This window comes from Protomyctophum parallelum, assembly GCF_964188405.1.
Source record: "Protomyctophum parallelum genome assembly, chromosome: 23".
NCBI lineage: Eukaryota > Metazoa > Chordata > Actinopteri > Myctophiformes > Myctophidae > Protomyctophum > Protomyctophum parallelum.
The window spans coordinates 9,566,495-9,583,608 of NC_139715.1; the positions used below are offsets into that span (position 1 = coordinate 9,566,495).

General features: G+C 43.2%; 1 protein-coding gene across 4 annotated transcripts in view; it reads left to right on the forward strand.

The window, feature by feature from the left end:
• als2b (alsin Rho guanine nucleotide exchange factor ALS2 b) overlaps positions 1 to 13,011 on the forward strand; it is a 45,974-nt gene extending 32,963 nt beyond the window's left edge. For 3 of the 4 annotated variants that reach the window (XM_083758837.1, XM_083758839.1, XM_083758840.1), the window contains 13 exons: positions 185 to 296; positions 1,130 to 1,207; positions 2,230 to 2,363; positions 2,952 to 3,116; positions 3,687 to 3,804; positions 6,386 to 6,543; positions 7,083 to 7,199; positions 7,795 to 7,971; positions 8,597 to 8,654; positions 9,019 to 9,080; positions 9,754 to 9,903; positions 10,480 to 10,576; positions 11,107 to 13,011. In XM_083758837.1, coding sequence (XP_083614963.1) covers positions 185 to 296; positions 1,130 to 1,207; positions 2,230 to 2,363; positions 2,952 to 3,116; positions 3,687 to 3,804; positions 6,386 to 6,543; positions 7,083 to 7,199; positions 7,795 to 7,971; positions 8,597 to 8,654; positions 9,019 to 9,080; positions 9,754 to 9,903; positions 10,480 to 10,576; positions 11,107 to 11,145 — 1,465 coding nt within the window. In that variant the 3' untranslated portion in view covers positions 11,146 to 13,011. Of the gene's footprint in view, positions 1 to 184; positions 297 to 1,129; positions 1,208 to 2,229; positions 2,364 to 2,951; positions 3,117 to 3,686; positions 3,805 to 6,385; positions 6,544 to 7,082; positions 7,200 to 7,794; positions 7,972 to 8,596; positions 8,655 to 9,018; positions 9,081 to 9,753; positions 9,955 to 10,479; positions 10,577 to 11,106 lie in introns of all 4 variants that reach the window. The other variant, XM_083758838.1, reaches the window with a different exon arrangement.
• Positions 13,012 to 17,114: the final 4,103 nt, after the last annotated feature.

Genomic DNA, 17,114 nt, shown 5'->3' on the forward strand with positions numbered 1-17,114 from the left:
CAAATCTGATAGAGCACCGACTCTGTGCTCTACAGCCGGGCACCGGTCTAGTATAACCAACTTTAGGTATTCAGAATTCCTTAACACTGTAAAAAAAGAAATGAAAAAGAAGTATAATCCTCTGTGGTAATTTATCCATTTGTTACTCTGTGCTGTTTTTTGTGTCTGTTTGTTTCACACACAGGGGGGAGAAGTATATGGGCATGTGGCAGGACCATCAGCGTCAAGGCACCGCCGTTGTCGTCACCCAGTTCGGTCTGTACTACGAAGGCTTCTTCAAGGACAACAAGATGATGGTGAGCATTCAGGACTGTCATTCTGTTTGCTGTAGCTGCAGAGGGTAGACTCGGAAGGTGAACGCGTTTCGACCCTCAGCTTGCCCAGTCAAGGTTCCCACGGTAATGGAATTCCTGGAAATATTTACAAATTAGAAAAACGGTTTTCCGCCAGGCCTGGAAAAGGTTTGGAATTAATCAAAATAATGTTTAGATAAAAAAAAAAAATCCATCTCTGTCCTCTCTGTAAAACTGTTACTTTTCAGGATTTAAATTCCAAAATAGCAAAAGCAGCAGATCTACAAGCTTTTGTGTCACACTGTAGTATGCTCAAGTAGGGCGTTAGTTTACGGAAAAAACACAAAAGTCAGACTGCAAGAAAATACATTGTTTTTGTCCAACATGAAAGATGTAAAATGGAAGAAAAAAAAAGATACGTGGTTCGCTTGTAGATCTGTTATGTTTGTCGTGTTCACTTAAGTCTGTCTTTGTGCATTGATACCACAGCGGTGTAAGAGGCTCATTATTGCACCATGATTGCTAGGCCTTTGGAAAAAACAAATCATTTTTTTAAATGTGCTAGAAACTTGTCCAGTGTATGTGCGTGTCATGGTGACCCTGAGCAAGACACATAACCTCTAATAGCCCTGTTGTGCACTCATAAGCAGTAAAAGTCATTCCCCCTTCCCCATTATGACTAGATTCCTTTAGAATTAAATGGCTCTTCCATGTGACAGTAAAGGAGACAAGCCCATCGGTCACAGTGGAAATGAACTTGATGTTGGCATTTATTAGACATCTATTAGACATGTATTAGACATGTATTAACGTGTATGTCTCCATCTCACTCACAGGGGACAGGGGTCCTCGTCTCCGAAGACGACACGACCTATGAGGGGGAGTTCTCGGAGGACTGGACCCTCAACGGCAAGGTGACCCACGCTACATTGACCCATTAAGACCCATTTTGACCTGGGAACGATTCTACAAATGTCTTCTAAATCCTGACAGTTTTCTATGTCAGTCGTTCTTAGACATTTTCATGTCAAGAACCCCCAAGATTATATGTAATTGGCCGCCGTCCGCCGACCCCCATCTGAAAATATGTTGTTCCAGGGAGTGGGACCCCCCCCCAGAAGCAAAGATTTGAAAAAATAGCTGTGTGTGTGTGTGTGTGTGTGTGTGTGTGTGTGTGTGTGTGTGTGTGTGTGTGTGTGTGTGTGTGTGTGTGTGTGTGTGTGTGTGTGTGTGTGTGTGTGTGTGTGTGTGTGTGTGTGTGTGTGTGTGTGTGTGTGGCAGACCTACAAGCTCGTAGCTATGAGCTTGTAGATCTGCTATTTTTCAATAGCTAAAGTATAACATAATGCTTAAAACACCAAAAGGGTTTCCCGCCCAGAATGGGTTAATACCGATTCTACATAATACTGTATGTCTTCTAAATCCTGACATTTTTTTGAAAATCATGTTGTTGCATCAGTGGTGCTCAAACGTGTCAAGAACCCCCAAAATGATTATGTTTATTATGGCCCTGGACCCCCAATCTTAAAATACTTTTGTTCCCAGGGACCCACAGAAGCAAAGACTTGAGTTAAAAGATGTGATTTTTCAAAAATAGATCTACGTATATGCTCAGGTTCGGGTTTATTTGTCATATGTATCGATACAGAGTATAAATACAGTGACATGCTCAGAGCACTCTCAGTCTTATAGACACAGGACAAAACCAAACATCTATAGTGCAAAGAAAGATCACAAACAAAGTGAAGTGACAATACAGTTCAAGGTCAGCTGTTAAGCAGCCTGACTGCCTGGGGGAAGAAACTGTTACTGAGACGGCTGATTTGTATATCTGCGATTTTTTAATAGCTAAAGTATAAAATAATGGTTAAAATGATTGTGACGCTTTATAATCTGCTTTTGCTGATGCGCGTGTGTGTGTGTTGTTCACTCTCAGGGTGTCTTGACCATGGCTAACGGAGACTATCTGGAGGGCTCCTTCAGTGGGGAATGGGGCTCCGGGCTCAAGGTCGCTGGTTCCTACCACAAACCCAACCTTTACGACACAGACAAGGACAAGACGCGCACTGTGTAAGTCAACCTGTGTGTGTGTGTGTGTGTGTGTTGTTATGTATGTGGTAGTTTGTCTATAAAATCCATCAGAATAATAAAAAAGGTAAATGACCTTTAGAGCAACACATACTGTAGTACTTTAATAAACGCTGACCCCTGGTGGTTGCCGTAAGTCATTTGCTTAACATGAATCCTTGGCTTGTAATATTGATGATCTTACTGGTTTTTACTGAAGTCATCACACAGGTACAAACTAACTCTCGCCCACATCTGGAAAAAACAATTTGAAGAATACAAAAATCTAAATTTTGATCAATGTCTGGACATCTGGACAAGAGGTACAGGAATCACAGTACAATAATTGTGAGTCTATCAGAAAAGAATATCCAATTAATTTCATCATCTTCCTCTCCACTGCACAACCCTAGTTGTAGCAGCTAATCTACTTGCATTTTCTGTTTACGTTCTTGAACACTTGCTGTGTGTGTGTGTGTGTGTGTGTGTGTGTGTGTGTGTGTGTGTGTGTGTGTGTGTGTGTGTGTGTGTGTGTGTGTGTGTGTGTGTGTGTGTGTGTGTGTGTGTGTGTATGTACCTGTGTCGAGGCAGTAAGCTGGGTCGTCTGTGCGTGCGTGCGGAGGATAAGTGGCAGGCTGTGTTTGAGGAGTGCTGGAGCCAGCTGGGCTGTGAGCCCTCGGGTCAGGGAGACCAGTGCAGGGCCTGGGACAACATCGCTGTGGCCCTCACCACTAGCAGACGACACATCCAGGACAGGTTAGACCCACACACACAAACACACACACACACACACAACCTCACAAACACATATTGTACCTGGGCACTTCAGGAGAGACTACCCACATATAATATTATACTGGAGCATTGTACTTGAGAACCACTGCTGTATATGTCACCAGCTCACCACAGCTCACCACCCAGGGGCCCACCAGGGTCACTCAATTAGTGGCAAGAAATATACAACAGTACCAAACATTCCCAGAGTAGCAAAGTGTCTAAGACTGTGACTATCCATTATGAAAGTATTATAACAAAATAAAATAAAAGATGTTGCTATATACTGTACATATTAACAACAGCCCTAAAAAGGGGTTCCCGGATGGAGGTATGTTATAGTTAGTTACGTATCGGGGTTCCCGGTCTAAATGGGTCAATTATATCGACTGTTGCACCCCGACGAGTTTCAAGTATTCTTTCAAGTGTCTGAAACATAATTCTAACTGTGTGTGTGTGTGTGTGTGTGTGTGTGTGTGTGTGTGTGTGTGTGTGTGTGTGTGTGTGTGTGTGTGTGTGTGCGTGTGCGTGTGTGCGTGCGTCCTCTCCCAGTCCTGAGCTGCTGTCTCGGAGCCACAGCAGAATCTTGGAGAGCCTGGAGTTCATTCCTCAGCACAGCGGACCAATCACCATGGAGAGATACCATGTCATACGCTGCTACCTCCTCAAGGTGTACATTCACACACACACACACACACACACACACACACACACACACACACACACACACACACACACTAGGGCTGTCCCCGACTAAGGATTTGTATAGTCGACTGATAGATGAATAAATTAGCTGTTAGTCGACTAATAGTCGACTAAGCAAAAGTTTGTTTTTTTTTTGCCCCAAAAAATTGTATATAAAAATACAATATTTACAAAAATATTGTATTATTCCACTAGGTCTGTGGGGGACATAAACACATTTGAACATTCTGACTGTTCAAATCTTTCTTTTTAACAACTGAGAGGCTTGTCATTAGCCAGATTGAGCACAGCAGGTGAGATTGAGATTCTGGAGTCTATCAGGCCAGCGCACTGTGCGATTCAAGTCACAGGCAGTGGCACATTGCCACACAGGCAGACACACTCCAGATGCACATTGGAGATTTGAACAGTCAGAATGTTCAAATGTGTTTATGTCCCCCACAGACCTAGTGGAATAATACAATATTCTTTTTTTTTTTTTTTTTTTAGTCGACTATGAGGTGGTCAGTCGCCTGACCCGGCCCTAAAAAGTCGAGTAGGATAGGGTCGGGTTTGAGCAGAATGTGAGCACTATCTCCATAATAGATGAATACACAGACAGACAGAACAGAACCCGACCCATTTTCGGCCTGGCCCGAAAACGTCGGGTCAGGTCACCCTGGTGAACTCATTTGTTTTTGTTTTTCAACTTTGACATAGAAACAGAGCAAACCCTGACGTTAGACCTAATAGATGAGAAATGCGCTCACACACACTGACTGGCCGTACTGTATACTAAATTATTATTTGTGTCCACCTCTGTAATTAAATATCTGTTAATGTGAACATGGTTGCAAGGAGTTGCATGGCAGATCATTGGTGTGGTGTGTGGCTTTAGATCAAGGGTCTAATTATCTAGGGCATCCTGCCTGACTTAATCCTCCCTGTGACAGATGGAAACACACTGACACACTTTGCACACTCGCCGTGTGTGTGTGTGTGTGTGTGTGTGTGTGTGTGTGTGTGTGTGTGTGTGTGTGTGTGTGTGTGTGTGCGTGTGCGTGTGCGTGTGCGTGTGCGTGTGCGGGGGTGCGTGAGCGTCCAGACTGCCAGATTAGCCCAGGTGACAAGTGATTGTTTACGATCCCTTGCACTAACTGAACAACTGCAAGAACTCAAAGCATCACAAGTGCCATTGCAGTCACCTTCCAAGTGATTATTCTATCGATAACTATTTTTGATTAATCAAATAATTGAGAAGATACATTTTGGAATAATCTTTAAAATCTTTGCAATATATCAAATGGTAAATGGTGCATTTATATAGCGCTTTTATCCAAATACACACATTTGAATTATTTTATTTGGATCTGCACAAGAGGCGTAATACAATAGACCCAAACACTGATCAGAATTAGGTTATACATTATATGGTCCAACCAGATATAGCTGCTGCACATGCTTAACACACAGAGGGAAAAGAAGGATTTTTCTTTTATATATAGCACATTGTTTACATACTATTACTTGACACTACTAGACAGGTTTTTTTTTTTTTTTTTTTTTTAAGCCACCTAGGGATAAATGAAACAACGCCTTCTCCAGACAGACAGACTGCCCATAGTAGCTGAGACAGAACAGTATTTAGCCAGCTTTTTTGCATTTGTTTTTAACAATCCACCCAATTGCAGACCCCTGAGCACAAGTTTATGGACATGGCCCAGACTTCCAAATACAAGGACAATAAGTTGACAGTTATATCCCAAGGCCATAATACGTTCCACCAGAAGCTGATATTTCATAAGTTTGGATGTAAAGCAAGTGTCCATATACAAATCAAATGGGCAGCCTATTTCAAATATAGTAACAGTTTTTCTAATTTCATTGATGAACACAATATCTGGGGTATTTGGAATATTTTGTAGTGAATTGGCATGCGTGTCATACTGTCATTGTGATCAAACCAGTCTATTTTTACAGTGCTGTGTTTATACATTATTGTTGTCCTGTCCTGTACACACACACACACACACACAGTCACACACCGATGGCGGAGGAAACCATGCAAGGCACCAACCTGTACATCGGGAGCAATTTGGGGTTCAAGTCTCAAGACACTAATTAACTCTGCGGGAGAACTGGAATCTCGTGGTTCCTATCCGGCCCCTGAGCCAAATCAGTGTGAGGACTGGCTCAGATGCAACTTAATTTGCATCTGAGCCAGTCTTGCGTCTTTTATTTTGGAGTGGCACGTTCTCCACTTTTGTGGTTTTTGGTTTAACCCTTAAAGGCAAGAGTTTTTCAAAGCGAGAGGCGGGAGCCGCGGTATTACGCGGGCCATCTCACGCAGGCCCCTTTTTCCTCCGGGGTTGAACCGGCTACAGTTACTTCTTTTCCCGCCTATTATTGAACCAGCTCAGAGTATTTCCACTGAAAATGAATTGGGGCAGATCCCTAAAAGTTGGTTTCCGTGTGTGTACGCGTGTGCGCTTCTACTTTGATGACCGTACTCATGTGTTTCCTGTTCTTTCCTTCTGGTGTCTATGTGCGTGCGCGTCCCATCCCAGGCGTGTGACACTCCGCTGCACCCTCTGGGCAGGCTGCTGGAGAACCTGGTGGCCGTGTACAGGATGACGTACGTGGGCGTGGGCGCCAACCGGCGCCTCCTGCTGCAGGCCGTCAACGAGATCAAGTCCTACCTCAGCCGCATCTTCCACATAGTCAGGTGCTGTGTTCATTTCCTCGACTAAAACTATGACTGGAAAATATCCGTCGACTACCTTTTTTTTCACTGATGAATACCACGTCAAAACAAACAGTACAGTAAATGTACAGATAACGTCGTCATTTTGTGCTTGGTTGTGCTCGGTTGTTGTGCTCTGAAAATAGCAGATCTACAAGCTTGTAAGTAGATCTGCTATTTCCAGCATTCAACCAAGTGTAAAATCAGCCTTTATGACCCCATCAAGGCCTGCCAAGCATATCTGCTATTTTTGAACAGCCAAAGTATAAAAGGAAGTTGTAATTATGGGGTTTTAATTTAATTTTAATTTAGGTAATGCAGGTTTATTTGTAAAGTTCAGACACAAAAACTATTCAAAGTGCATGAAATAAAGAAATATTTAAAGACAAAGTCTCAACCTTTATATTTGTATACAATTATATTGTTATGTTGATGATGGATAGGAACATATACACAGATGATATTTTGTGTACACAATATAACATAGCTTTGAAAGAATGCATTTCATGTCTGCCTTATAGGTTTCTGTTCCCTGACCTGCCAGAAGAGGGCGGTGTGATTCCAGAGCCCTCCACAGAGGGTCAGGAGAAGAGCGAGGCGGGCTCCACTGGCGCTCCGCTGGAGTCTCCTAAACCTGGGTATGAATCTGACATAGACCAGAGGCGGGAACCCCTTTTGGTGTTAGCATTATGCTATGCTTTAGCTATTGAAAAATAGCAGATCTACAAGCTCATAGCGCGCCACCGAGTGGCGCGCTACGAGCTTGTAGGTCTGCTATTTTTGAAAAATCGAAGAACGACTGACATAGAAACATAGCTTTTTCAGAAAACTGTCATTTTCAAACAGACATTTTTAGAATCTGATCTCAGGTCAGAATGGGTTAACCTGGGTATGAATCTGGCATAGACCAGTGCTGCTTAACCTGGGTATGAATCTGACATAGACCAGTGCTGCTTAACCTGGGTATGAATCTGACATAGACCAGTGCTGCTTAACCTGGGTATGAATCTGGCATAGACCAGTGCTGCTTAACCTGGGTATGAATCTGACATAGACCAGTGCTGCTTAACCTGGATATGAATCTGGCATAGACCAGTGCCTGGGCACGGGTTTTGAGCTCCATCCCTAGTTATATGTGGACCCCAGGAAGATTAGTGACCGCGGCAGCGGGAAGCTAATGGGGATTTTAATAAATATTGAATATTGTCCTGTGTGTGTCTGTCCTCCCCTCAGGCGTGTGGTGAGCTGCTGTGCCCTGCTGCTGCCCGTGCTGCTACCACGGCTCTACCCTCCCCTCTTCACCCTGTACGCCCTGGACAAGGAGAAGGAGGACGACATGTACTGGGACTGCGTCCTGCGCCTCAACAAGCAGTCTGACCTGGCCCTGCTCGCCTTCCTGGGAGTCCAGCAGTACGTCGTCCTTACAGAATCGATGGAATGTCCCCCCCCACGTGCCATAGACCCCTGTGTATCCGACCGGTTTGGCTGAATAGAAGCCAAAAAGCCATGCATTTGCACACTCGGATCTTATACAGCAACACTTTATACAGGAAATAACATCAAAATGAAAGATGGAAAGAAAGTCATGTTTCTGGGAAGAAGCTGTGCATGTGACCAAGGTCATTAAATACCAACCACTGCAGAGATAGCCTAGGTATAGTTACAGACTACTTAGAGGTCAAGCTCGAAGGGGCGAAGAGTCGAAGACCCCTTATTGTTTTGTACTTCGAAAAAGTATTCTCCCATAGTATTCCCACATTTTTCACAGTTTTGTCACTTCTGTGCTGTCGTTTTCCACAGAATTCCGCAATATGGTAGAGGGTTGTGGGAACTGAAGCTCACAGTCGTTTGTCAAAGCTCCTTTGTAAAGGACCTCTGACCAATTCATTGCGACCAAAAACCTTGCGTTTTTGTCACGACATCTAACTCACTCAATCTGTCACTCACAATCCCCATAAGGGGGGGGGGGGGGGGGGTTTGTGTGTGTGTGTACACGTGCATGTGTGTGTTTATCTTTCTTTTTTTTTTTTTTCAGGAAGTTTTGGCCCGTGTCTATCCCTGTCTCCATGGCTGTGTTGGGAGAGAAGCAGCAGGTATACACTGTTTTATAATTTGTTTTAGATTTATTTTATTTTATTGTTTTATTTAATGTTCAGGTACATACTGTAATGCCAACACAAAGTTTCATGTTGCTACAAAACATGAAATAAGCACTATTTAATACAGTGATTTAATCAGATCAACAAGCTCTCAACGCGTTGCGAACGTGACGTGGTGAGAGCTTGTAGATCTGCTGTTTTCAGCTTTTTGAATCACGACTTAACAGCACTGGACTGTGTGTCTGTCTGTCTGTCCTAGACAGAGCGTGACGAGTTGAGAGCTTGTAGATCTGCTGTTTTCAGCTTTTTGAATCACGACTTAACAGCACTGGACTGTGTGTCTGTCTGTCTGTCCTAGGTCCTCTCCAGCACTAAAGACACCTGCTTTGCCTCAGCAGTAGAGACCCTGCAGCAGATCAGGTATAGCTCTACATGGCAGTGTTCATTTTGACCACCGACGGGCCTAGTAAATCATTGTCAATGAGAGGCGCGTGTTTATTTTGGATGTGCAAAGAAGTTGAGTGGCGATTACTGCAAGCGTATTTTCACTGGCGAAATTGTCGCGCCCGTGCTTGTTTCGTGCGCACGCCAGTGGGCGAATAGACCTGGATAGTGGTGAGGTTTCTTTCCACCCTACGTGTCCCGCGCCCCTCATGAGCAGACCTGGAGCAGACAATAGAGCAGACCTGGAGCAGACAATGGAGCAGACAATGGAGCAGACAATGCCTGCGTCACTCGCTGCCCACCTGAAAGGGCCTATAGTCTTTGGTTTAAGTAATATTTTAGTCATCTGTCAAGTGTTTTACGTCTAGTTTAGCTACTACAACAAGAAATTGTCAACTATATCCATAGTTGTATTCCAAACTTTTATTTTGTCAGGCCTCGGTGTCTGTGCGTCTGGGTGTGTTCCAAAAATCTACAAGTTAGAAAATGTTACCACACTAATGTGGGAGTAGCAGCACTCTAGAATAAGAGGATGCATTACAAAGGCTCAGTTAATCACTCTAACGTGTTTCGGCACCAGCCTTCCTCAGAGCAAAAAGCAGCCACTTCTTCAAGTGATTGATTGATTGATTGATTGATTTGATTGCAGCACCACGTTCACGCCGTCGGACAAGCTGCAGGTGATCCAGCAGACGTTTGAGGAGATCACACAGGAAGTGCTTAAGCTGCAGAGGGAGAACTTCCTGTGGTCCATGGACGACCTGTTCCCCGTCTTCCTCTGTGTGGTGCTCCGTGCACGGTCAGCACGTGCACGCTCACTCACTCACTCACTCACCCTTTTACAGATACTGTACGTATTGTACAGCCACCAATTTACTGATGGATAGCTTTATTGTCAATCGACAATACATCAAATGCATAATTGAATGACATTTTCGTGCCAGTGGCTTACAAGTACTCTAAGCCTAAAAAAACTCCACTAATAAAATCACTGGCAGTTCATAATGAGACAAAATCCACCCAACAGACCAAAAATCAAGGAGTCCTCTCCGCCGCATATTACAGATGGAGCATATTCCACTTATTTAGAGTTCACAAAAGTCTGGTGGCTTGGGGGGAAAGGAACTCTTATTGCAGTGAATACAACGGTTGCTGTAAGTGAAGAATGTGTGCTGGATATTTTCCTTTTCCTACAGTATGTGTTGGCTGTTGTTCACTCCTATGCGCCTGTCCTATATTAAGGAGGATAAGCAGCATATGTACACTGACATTCACATTCACAGCATACAAGCCAATTCTTTGTTATTGTATTGATTCATGTATTTCTGCGCCTGTGGACCAATGCCCCTCTCCTCTACCCTCCTCTCCTCTCCAGGATCAGGAACTTGGGGTCAGAGGTCAGTCTGATTGAGGACCTGATGGATCCATGTGTTCAACATGGAGAGCACGGCATCATGTTCACCACACTCAAGGTAACACTGACACGCACGCACGTGCGTCACTTCGTGCCGCGCTTAGAGCTTGTACATTTATTTTTTGCGGTGCAACCACTCCTATAGACAGCTATGTGTGTGGCTGGGTCCCTGGGTCTGCCCCTGTGTCCCTGGCTGTGTGGTTCGAGCACGAATATAGCGTTATAGCGTTTGTTCACCTAACACACAGATGCAGACACACACAGGCCAGGGAGGAGGGCTTGTACAGTACAGTACAGTACAGTACAGTACAGTACAGTACAGTACAGTACAGTACAGTACAGTACAGTACAGTACAGTACAGTACAGTACAGTACAGTACAGTACAGTACAGTACAGTACAGTACAGCACCACCCACTTCAGATGGGTCTGATTTTCTTATTATTTTCGAAAGATTTTACTTTTTGAAAAAGTTGAAAATTAATTGTATTGTTTCATTTACGTGTGTGTGTGTGTGTGTGTGTGTGTGTGTGTGTGTGTGTGTACGTGTGTGTACGTGTGCGCGTGCATCACATAACCTCTCCCTCAGGCGTGCTACTACCAGATCCAACATGAGAAGATCACTTAGAAAGGACGTGCGGGGGGGCCGCGCTCCTCTGTCATCACTTCCCTCCCCCGCTAGAGCAGGCGGGCCACACAGCCAGCCAATGGCAGCGGGGCTGGAGAGGTCTGAGAGCTTTGGGGGATGACGGACGCACGGTGCTGCCAATAGAAGACCAAGAGGAGGAGGAGGAGGAGGATCACGTTAACAGGTTGCCTGCAGCTCCATCTGCCGCTGTTGTATAGACCACCCACTCCACACACACACACACACACAGTATATTTATATAAAGGCCGCAGGACTTTGAGCTGACCCTGACCGGCCTCAATTTCTATACGGAATCGTCACTGTTTCAATCCACTTTGCTGTACTGTATATCCTGCACCAGTTCCGTTCCACACTGCCAGTGACAACATCCATTTTAGCCTGGAAACTAGACAAATCTGCCACAGGAAATGAAATCCCTGGGGAGATTGGTCTGGCACTCCTCAGTTTGGATTACATTTCGCTCACCCCCATAGTTGTGGGTGACCAATCAGAGCCCACTATTCAAAGTGAGACTTTTTTTTTTTTTGCTGTGACGCTGGAATCTGTTTGGAAATAAATCTTCCACACCGAAGATCCAGACTAATATCTACACAGTGATATTCTGGAGTCTTTGGTCTGCCAAGTGAAGGATGCTTCCCCCCCCCCCCCCCCCCCCCCCCCATTGGACGTCCTGAATGAATAACCATGGCTGCAAAAAAAAAACTTGTTTTCGGCGTGGATGTCACAGCACTGTGACCTCTGTTTAATTTATTGATGCTGGGTGGTGGTTGGAGCTCACACCACCAACCTCCACGTCTTTGTAGGTTTGGCATTCGACTCCAAGGAACCGCATACAACATTGAGGAACCAGGAATCGGTTCCATCACATTTGGAAACGGTTCCTAGAACCGGGTTTTATCACCCTGTCAGAGCTGGTATGCAGACTTCACGTCCTGCTAGGCAATGGCAATGGCGGTGGTTTTCTCAAAAGTTTTCATTTCAAGGAGAGAGTGTACAAATATCATTCATTTGTGATTCATTTGTGCGCTCTCAGGCCCCTTTTCCACCGGGGTTGAACCGGTTCCGTTCTTTTATTCCTGCCTAATTTTGAACCAAATTAATTGGTTCATATCGCTAAAAGTTGGTTCGGAACAGGAACCAAAAAAATACTTGCCCTGAAGTGGGGAACCAAAGTGGCCGTGTCACTATTCAGGTTGGAAGATGCAGATGTGATATAAACCATCATAAATAATAAAGAACAGTTCAGAATAAAAGTTATTTCGGTGGAAAAGTGGCCTCAGACTCAGAGTTACAAACTTCTAAGGGTCCATTTGGAACCCCAGGGAGGAATGGTTAAAGGGAACCGCTAAGGAAACAGACAGTTAAGAGGGAATTGTTAAGGAATGGGAATTGTTAAAAGAGATCCCAACCCTACACTCAAGCCTGACTACTACGCGCACATCTACCAAGTATAAATGCGGGCTTCAGCTGTACATCAGGTTACTGCTGATGCAAAGCCTTCCAGGAACCTCCGTTGTGAGGTATTCCAAGCGAAATGGCTGGCAAAACTATGAGATACTAAAACAAACTGTGAGGAAGTTTCATCGTTTCTTTCATGACAATCTGAATGCCAAATCCAGCCACCGTTTTCAGTATTAAGGAATCTGCACAGGCAAGCGAGGAAGGAGGTTGCATTCCCTGTCGAAGATGGTTCTTCTGCCACGGTAGCGAACTGTAAAACACTGACATTACAAATACTTTGTCTCTACGAATACAGGATGCGTTTCGGGTTCCTTTTTTTTTTTAAATACAGGAACAGTTTCTTCTGTAGTGTGTACAGATTCAAGAAAGAAAGTCTTAAAAAGGTATTAACCCATTCTGACCGGGCACCCATTTTGGTGTTAGCATAATGTTATGCTTTAGCTATTGAAAAATAGCAGATCTACAAGCTCATATCGCGCCACCGAGTGGCGCGATACGAGCTTGTAGGTCTGCTATTTTTGAAAAAAATCGAAGAACGACTGACATTTTTAGAATCTGATCTCAGGTCAGAATGGGTTCATCAGACCAGTGTGTGTCCGGCGGAAACCTCGTATGAATCTGATCTCAGGTCAGAATGGGTTAAGCATCATTATGCTCATGAATATGTGCAAGTAGTAGCGATTACTGATGATTCTGAGAGACATTTTATTCTCAAGGACAGATCTCCGTCTGCCTCCGTCCAACCCTGGTAAAAACAAAACAAAAGAAAGCCTTTAATGTGAAACCCACCTCCACAAGTCTAGTTTGTACATGCATAGTTTGCATACATATATACATGCATACTGTATGTACAGTATGTGTGTATTTATTCTGCCGCTGCACACCATCTGTTTGTGTGTAGACTGGTCTTTTTTACCATTTAAGGTAACAACTGTTTGATGACGTCATAATGTTTATGATAGCACTGCATTACATGCAGCCCATACACAGAAGTGGCTTACACATGATCTAACAGGGCTTAAAAGCCTCATTTAGTTGACTTGGTTGCACGTCGTGTGTGCGCCACAAATAGCAGACCTACAAGCTCGCAATGCTACCGCGGTGCAACGCGTTTGTGGGCTTGTGGATCTGCCATTTCCCGTGCAGAGGACGCCTTCATGCCATGGAAGCATAAATCAGGCTTACGGGTGATACGGTCAATGACTAAGCCTTTTTCTTTGATATTATCTTATGATCTGTGGTTAAGAGCAGGAGTAATGGATCAGATTAATACATTCTTTCACAATACTGTATTGGTATATTGACATGAGGTTGTCAGCAGCTTAATTTACATGCAAGGCTCCCAATAGTGCATAGCAGTGGCAGTCATTTTCTGGTTCCATAAAAAAAAGAAAAAAGAAAAGAAAATCCCATAGAGATTGATTCTGTGTGAAGAAAATAGGATCTACAAGCTTGTAGCTTGTAGGTCTGCTATTTTTGAAAAATCGAAGAACCACTGACATAGAAACATAGCTTTTTCAGAATCATTTTTAGAATCTGATCTCAGGGCAAAATGGGTTAATTAAATATTAATTTATTTTTCACAGAATCAAAGTTTTTATGGTCATGATTCACCAGGAGCCTCTGCCTGGATGGCTTGATTCTATAGGCTTAAGATCTATCTACTGAATATGACACCATCAAACAACTTTGCTAAAAAACAAAGAGCCTTAATTCAAACTTCCCATGCTTTCCAATGCTGTTTACACTACAAGTATTATTGATTAATGACATTATGTTGTTGCCTTAAGAGTTATTATTTTTGTCCAGTCAAAACAGACAATTAAATAAATGTATTTAATTAAGAACACAATTTTACATTGTGCTTTAGTTTTTGTGGTAACTGCATTCTTTGCCCTACTAGTATTGGGTCCCAGACTCCCAGCTGTGCGTGACCATACGTGCCTATGGGTTCATGTCCAATGACCGCCACCAGTGATACACTTTAGCAATGCAGTCTTTGCAATAAAGGGGCCAAAAGAAAATGCATATATCCATTTAAGAAAGAAACAAAAAAAAGAGAAATTCACATCTACGTATAAAAGACAGCCGATCCGCTACTTTTATTTTAGGTGTCGACTTTTGTTAACTGATAGAAGACACAACAACTTCTACAATCATTACGTTTTTATAGTCACCTTAGGCTTAGATGTCATGTATCGATATATTTTTATTTTATTTTTTGCCAAAGGCTGAGGAGATCAGCTGCTGTATAGAACTAGACAGCAACATTAAATAATACAAGCTTATGACGTCTTCAGGATGCTGCTAGGGGAACATGGAAGCTGATAAGTGGATTTTCCCGGGCAGGCGCCACAATACTGAAGGCTGCCAATAATTTACATATACCTACACAAGGAATAATCCTTCCCTGAACTATATAGTACTATAACTATATAGATTATTTTTCATAATCTGGCAATGTCTGTGATCTCATTTAGGAGGTATTTTCGATGGCATTTGTATTATTTCTATTCTATGTGTGACTGCAATAGTAGCACAGTTTCGATTGGATTACTGGGGGGGAAATCTGCAGTAATAATGAAGTGCTATTTAACCCATTCTGAACGGGAACCCCTTTTGGTGTTTTAAGTATTATGTTATACTTTAGCTATTGAAAAATAGCAGATCTACAAGCTCATAGCGTGCCACCGAGTGGCGCGCCACGAGCTTGTAGGTCTGCTATTTCTTTTTAAATCGTGAAAATGTGGCACAAATACTTGAATATAATATTCTTTCAGAAGACTTTTTTGAGTGGTGCAACCACTCCAAGGAACAGCAATGTCCATGTTCACCTATGTGACGTTAATGAGCACCAGTATGTACCAGCAGGGGCCAGTTGGGGCGCTGTAGTACTGCACTGTTGCCTGCTAATGGGTGCTGCCACACTATCAAAAAAGCTGCGCACGTTCCCTGCTGCGCGCAGCTTCAAAAGCGGGTTTTTAGACAGCTGGTAGATGGGAATTAAGCTCCACCTCCGCGGACGATTGACGCGGAGGAGAGCGCTTCCGGGAAGCTGGCCGCAAGTCGTCCGCGGAAGTGGAGCTTCTTTTCCATCCACCAGCTGTCTAAAAACCCGGTTTTGAAGCTGCGCGCAGCAGGGAACGTGCGCAGCAGAGAGAGGAGGGGGGGGGGGGGAGTTGCACCACTCGGTTCACACGGGTGTGATTGTTTTTATTTCGACGTCAGGCCTAAATGGGTTAAAATGGATTAAATCCACGTGTAATAATTGTTGTTTGGTTGTTATAAGCTGAGATATTGTATGTTGAGCGGCGTCAAGCCCGATTTATACTTTGTCGAACGGTGGAATCATGTGCGAAAATAGCCGATCTATAAGCTCACAGCACATCGCAACCGCGTCACGTTGGCAGCTTATGGGTCGACAATCTTTGCCACGTGACGCCAATGTACGACGGAGCACGAATTATGCTTTATACGCTTCGCGCGAAGATTGAACTGTCAGATTGACCTTACCTTAGCACCTGTTTATGACCATAGACTGTAAAAAAAATATATATATATATATATATATATATATATTTCTGACACAAATACGGCACGTGTACAGCCACACCACCAGGCGCCACCAGTGGAAAAAGTACGCAGATGTTTTACTCAAGTAAAAGTATCAATACTACAATGCAGAAATAGTCTTTTGCAAGTGAAAGTTTCAAATTCAAATATACTTTTACTTATAAAAGTACAAAAGGTATTGGCATCAAAATGTACTCGAGGTACCAAACGTAGAAAGTACTCATTCTGCATAATGTCCCATTTCACAACATTTTCAAATGTAAAAAAAATCATTTGAAAATGGCAAGCTCACAGTGCGTCGCGATGTGATGTATTGTGAGCTTGTAGATCGTCTTATTTTCAAATTGCCGAAATGTATATAGGGCTGAAGTGGTTAATGTATGTTTTGTAATGATAATCAAAATCTAGTAAGTATACCGGTTACTAGTAACTAAAGTTTTCACATTTATGTAGTGCAGTAAAAAGTATGCTTTTTGGATTTGAGATGTAGTCCAGTAGAAGTAAAAGTATTGGAAATAGCAAACACTCAATTAAAGTATAAACTGTCCTAAAATTTTATTTTAGTCACTTCCCACCACTGCCAGGCACCTCCAGTATTCACGTCATGTCAAAGGAAACAGTGTGTTCATGACATTTTGTTTCAGCTGGCTGACATAGTGTGTATTTTACATGTGGACAAAAGTATTGTACCTTAAGATAATAACAAAGGGCAATAAAGACATGGATAATAAAATGTTCTGCGGCTCCTGTTCTCGGATAATGTCAATTCACGCGATGGTTTACCATTCTAGGTTTATAACACTTACACATATGCAAAGTTTACAACAATTATATGCTTCAAATTGCTTTCAAATGTTTTTACAAAAATGTCATTTTGCCTAGGCTATTTATTTATTCTGTTTGTTTTTCCCAAC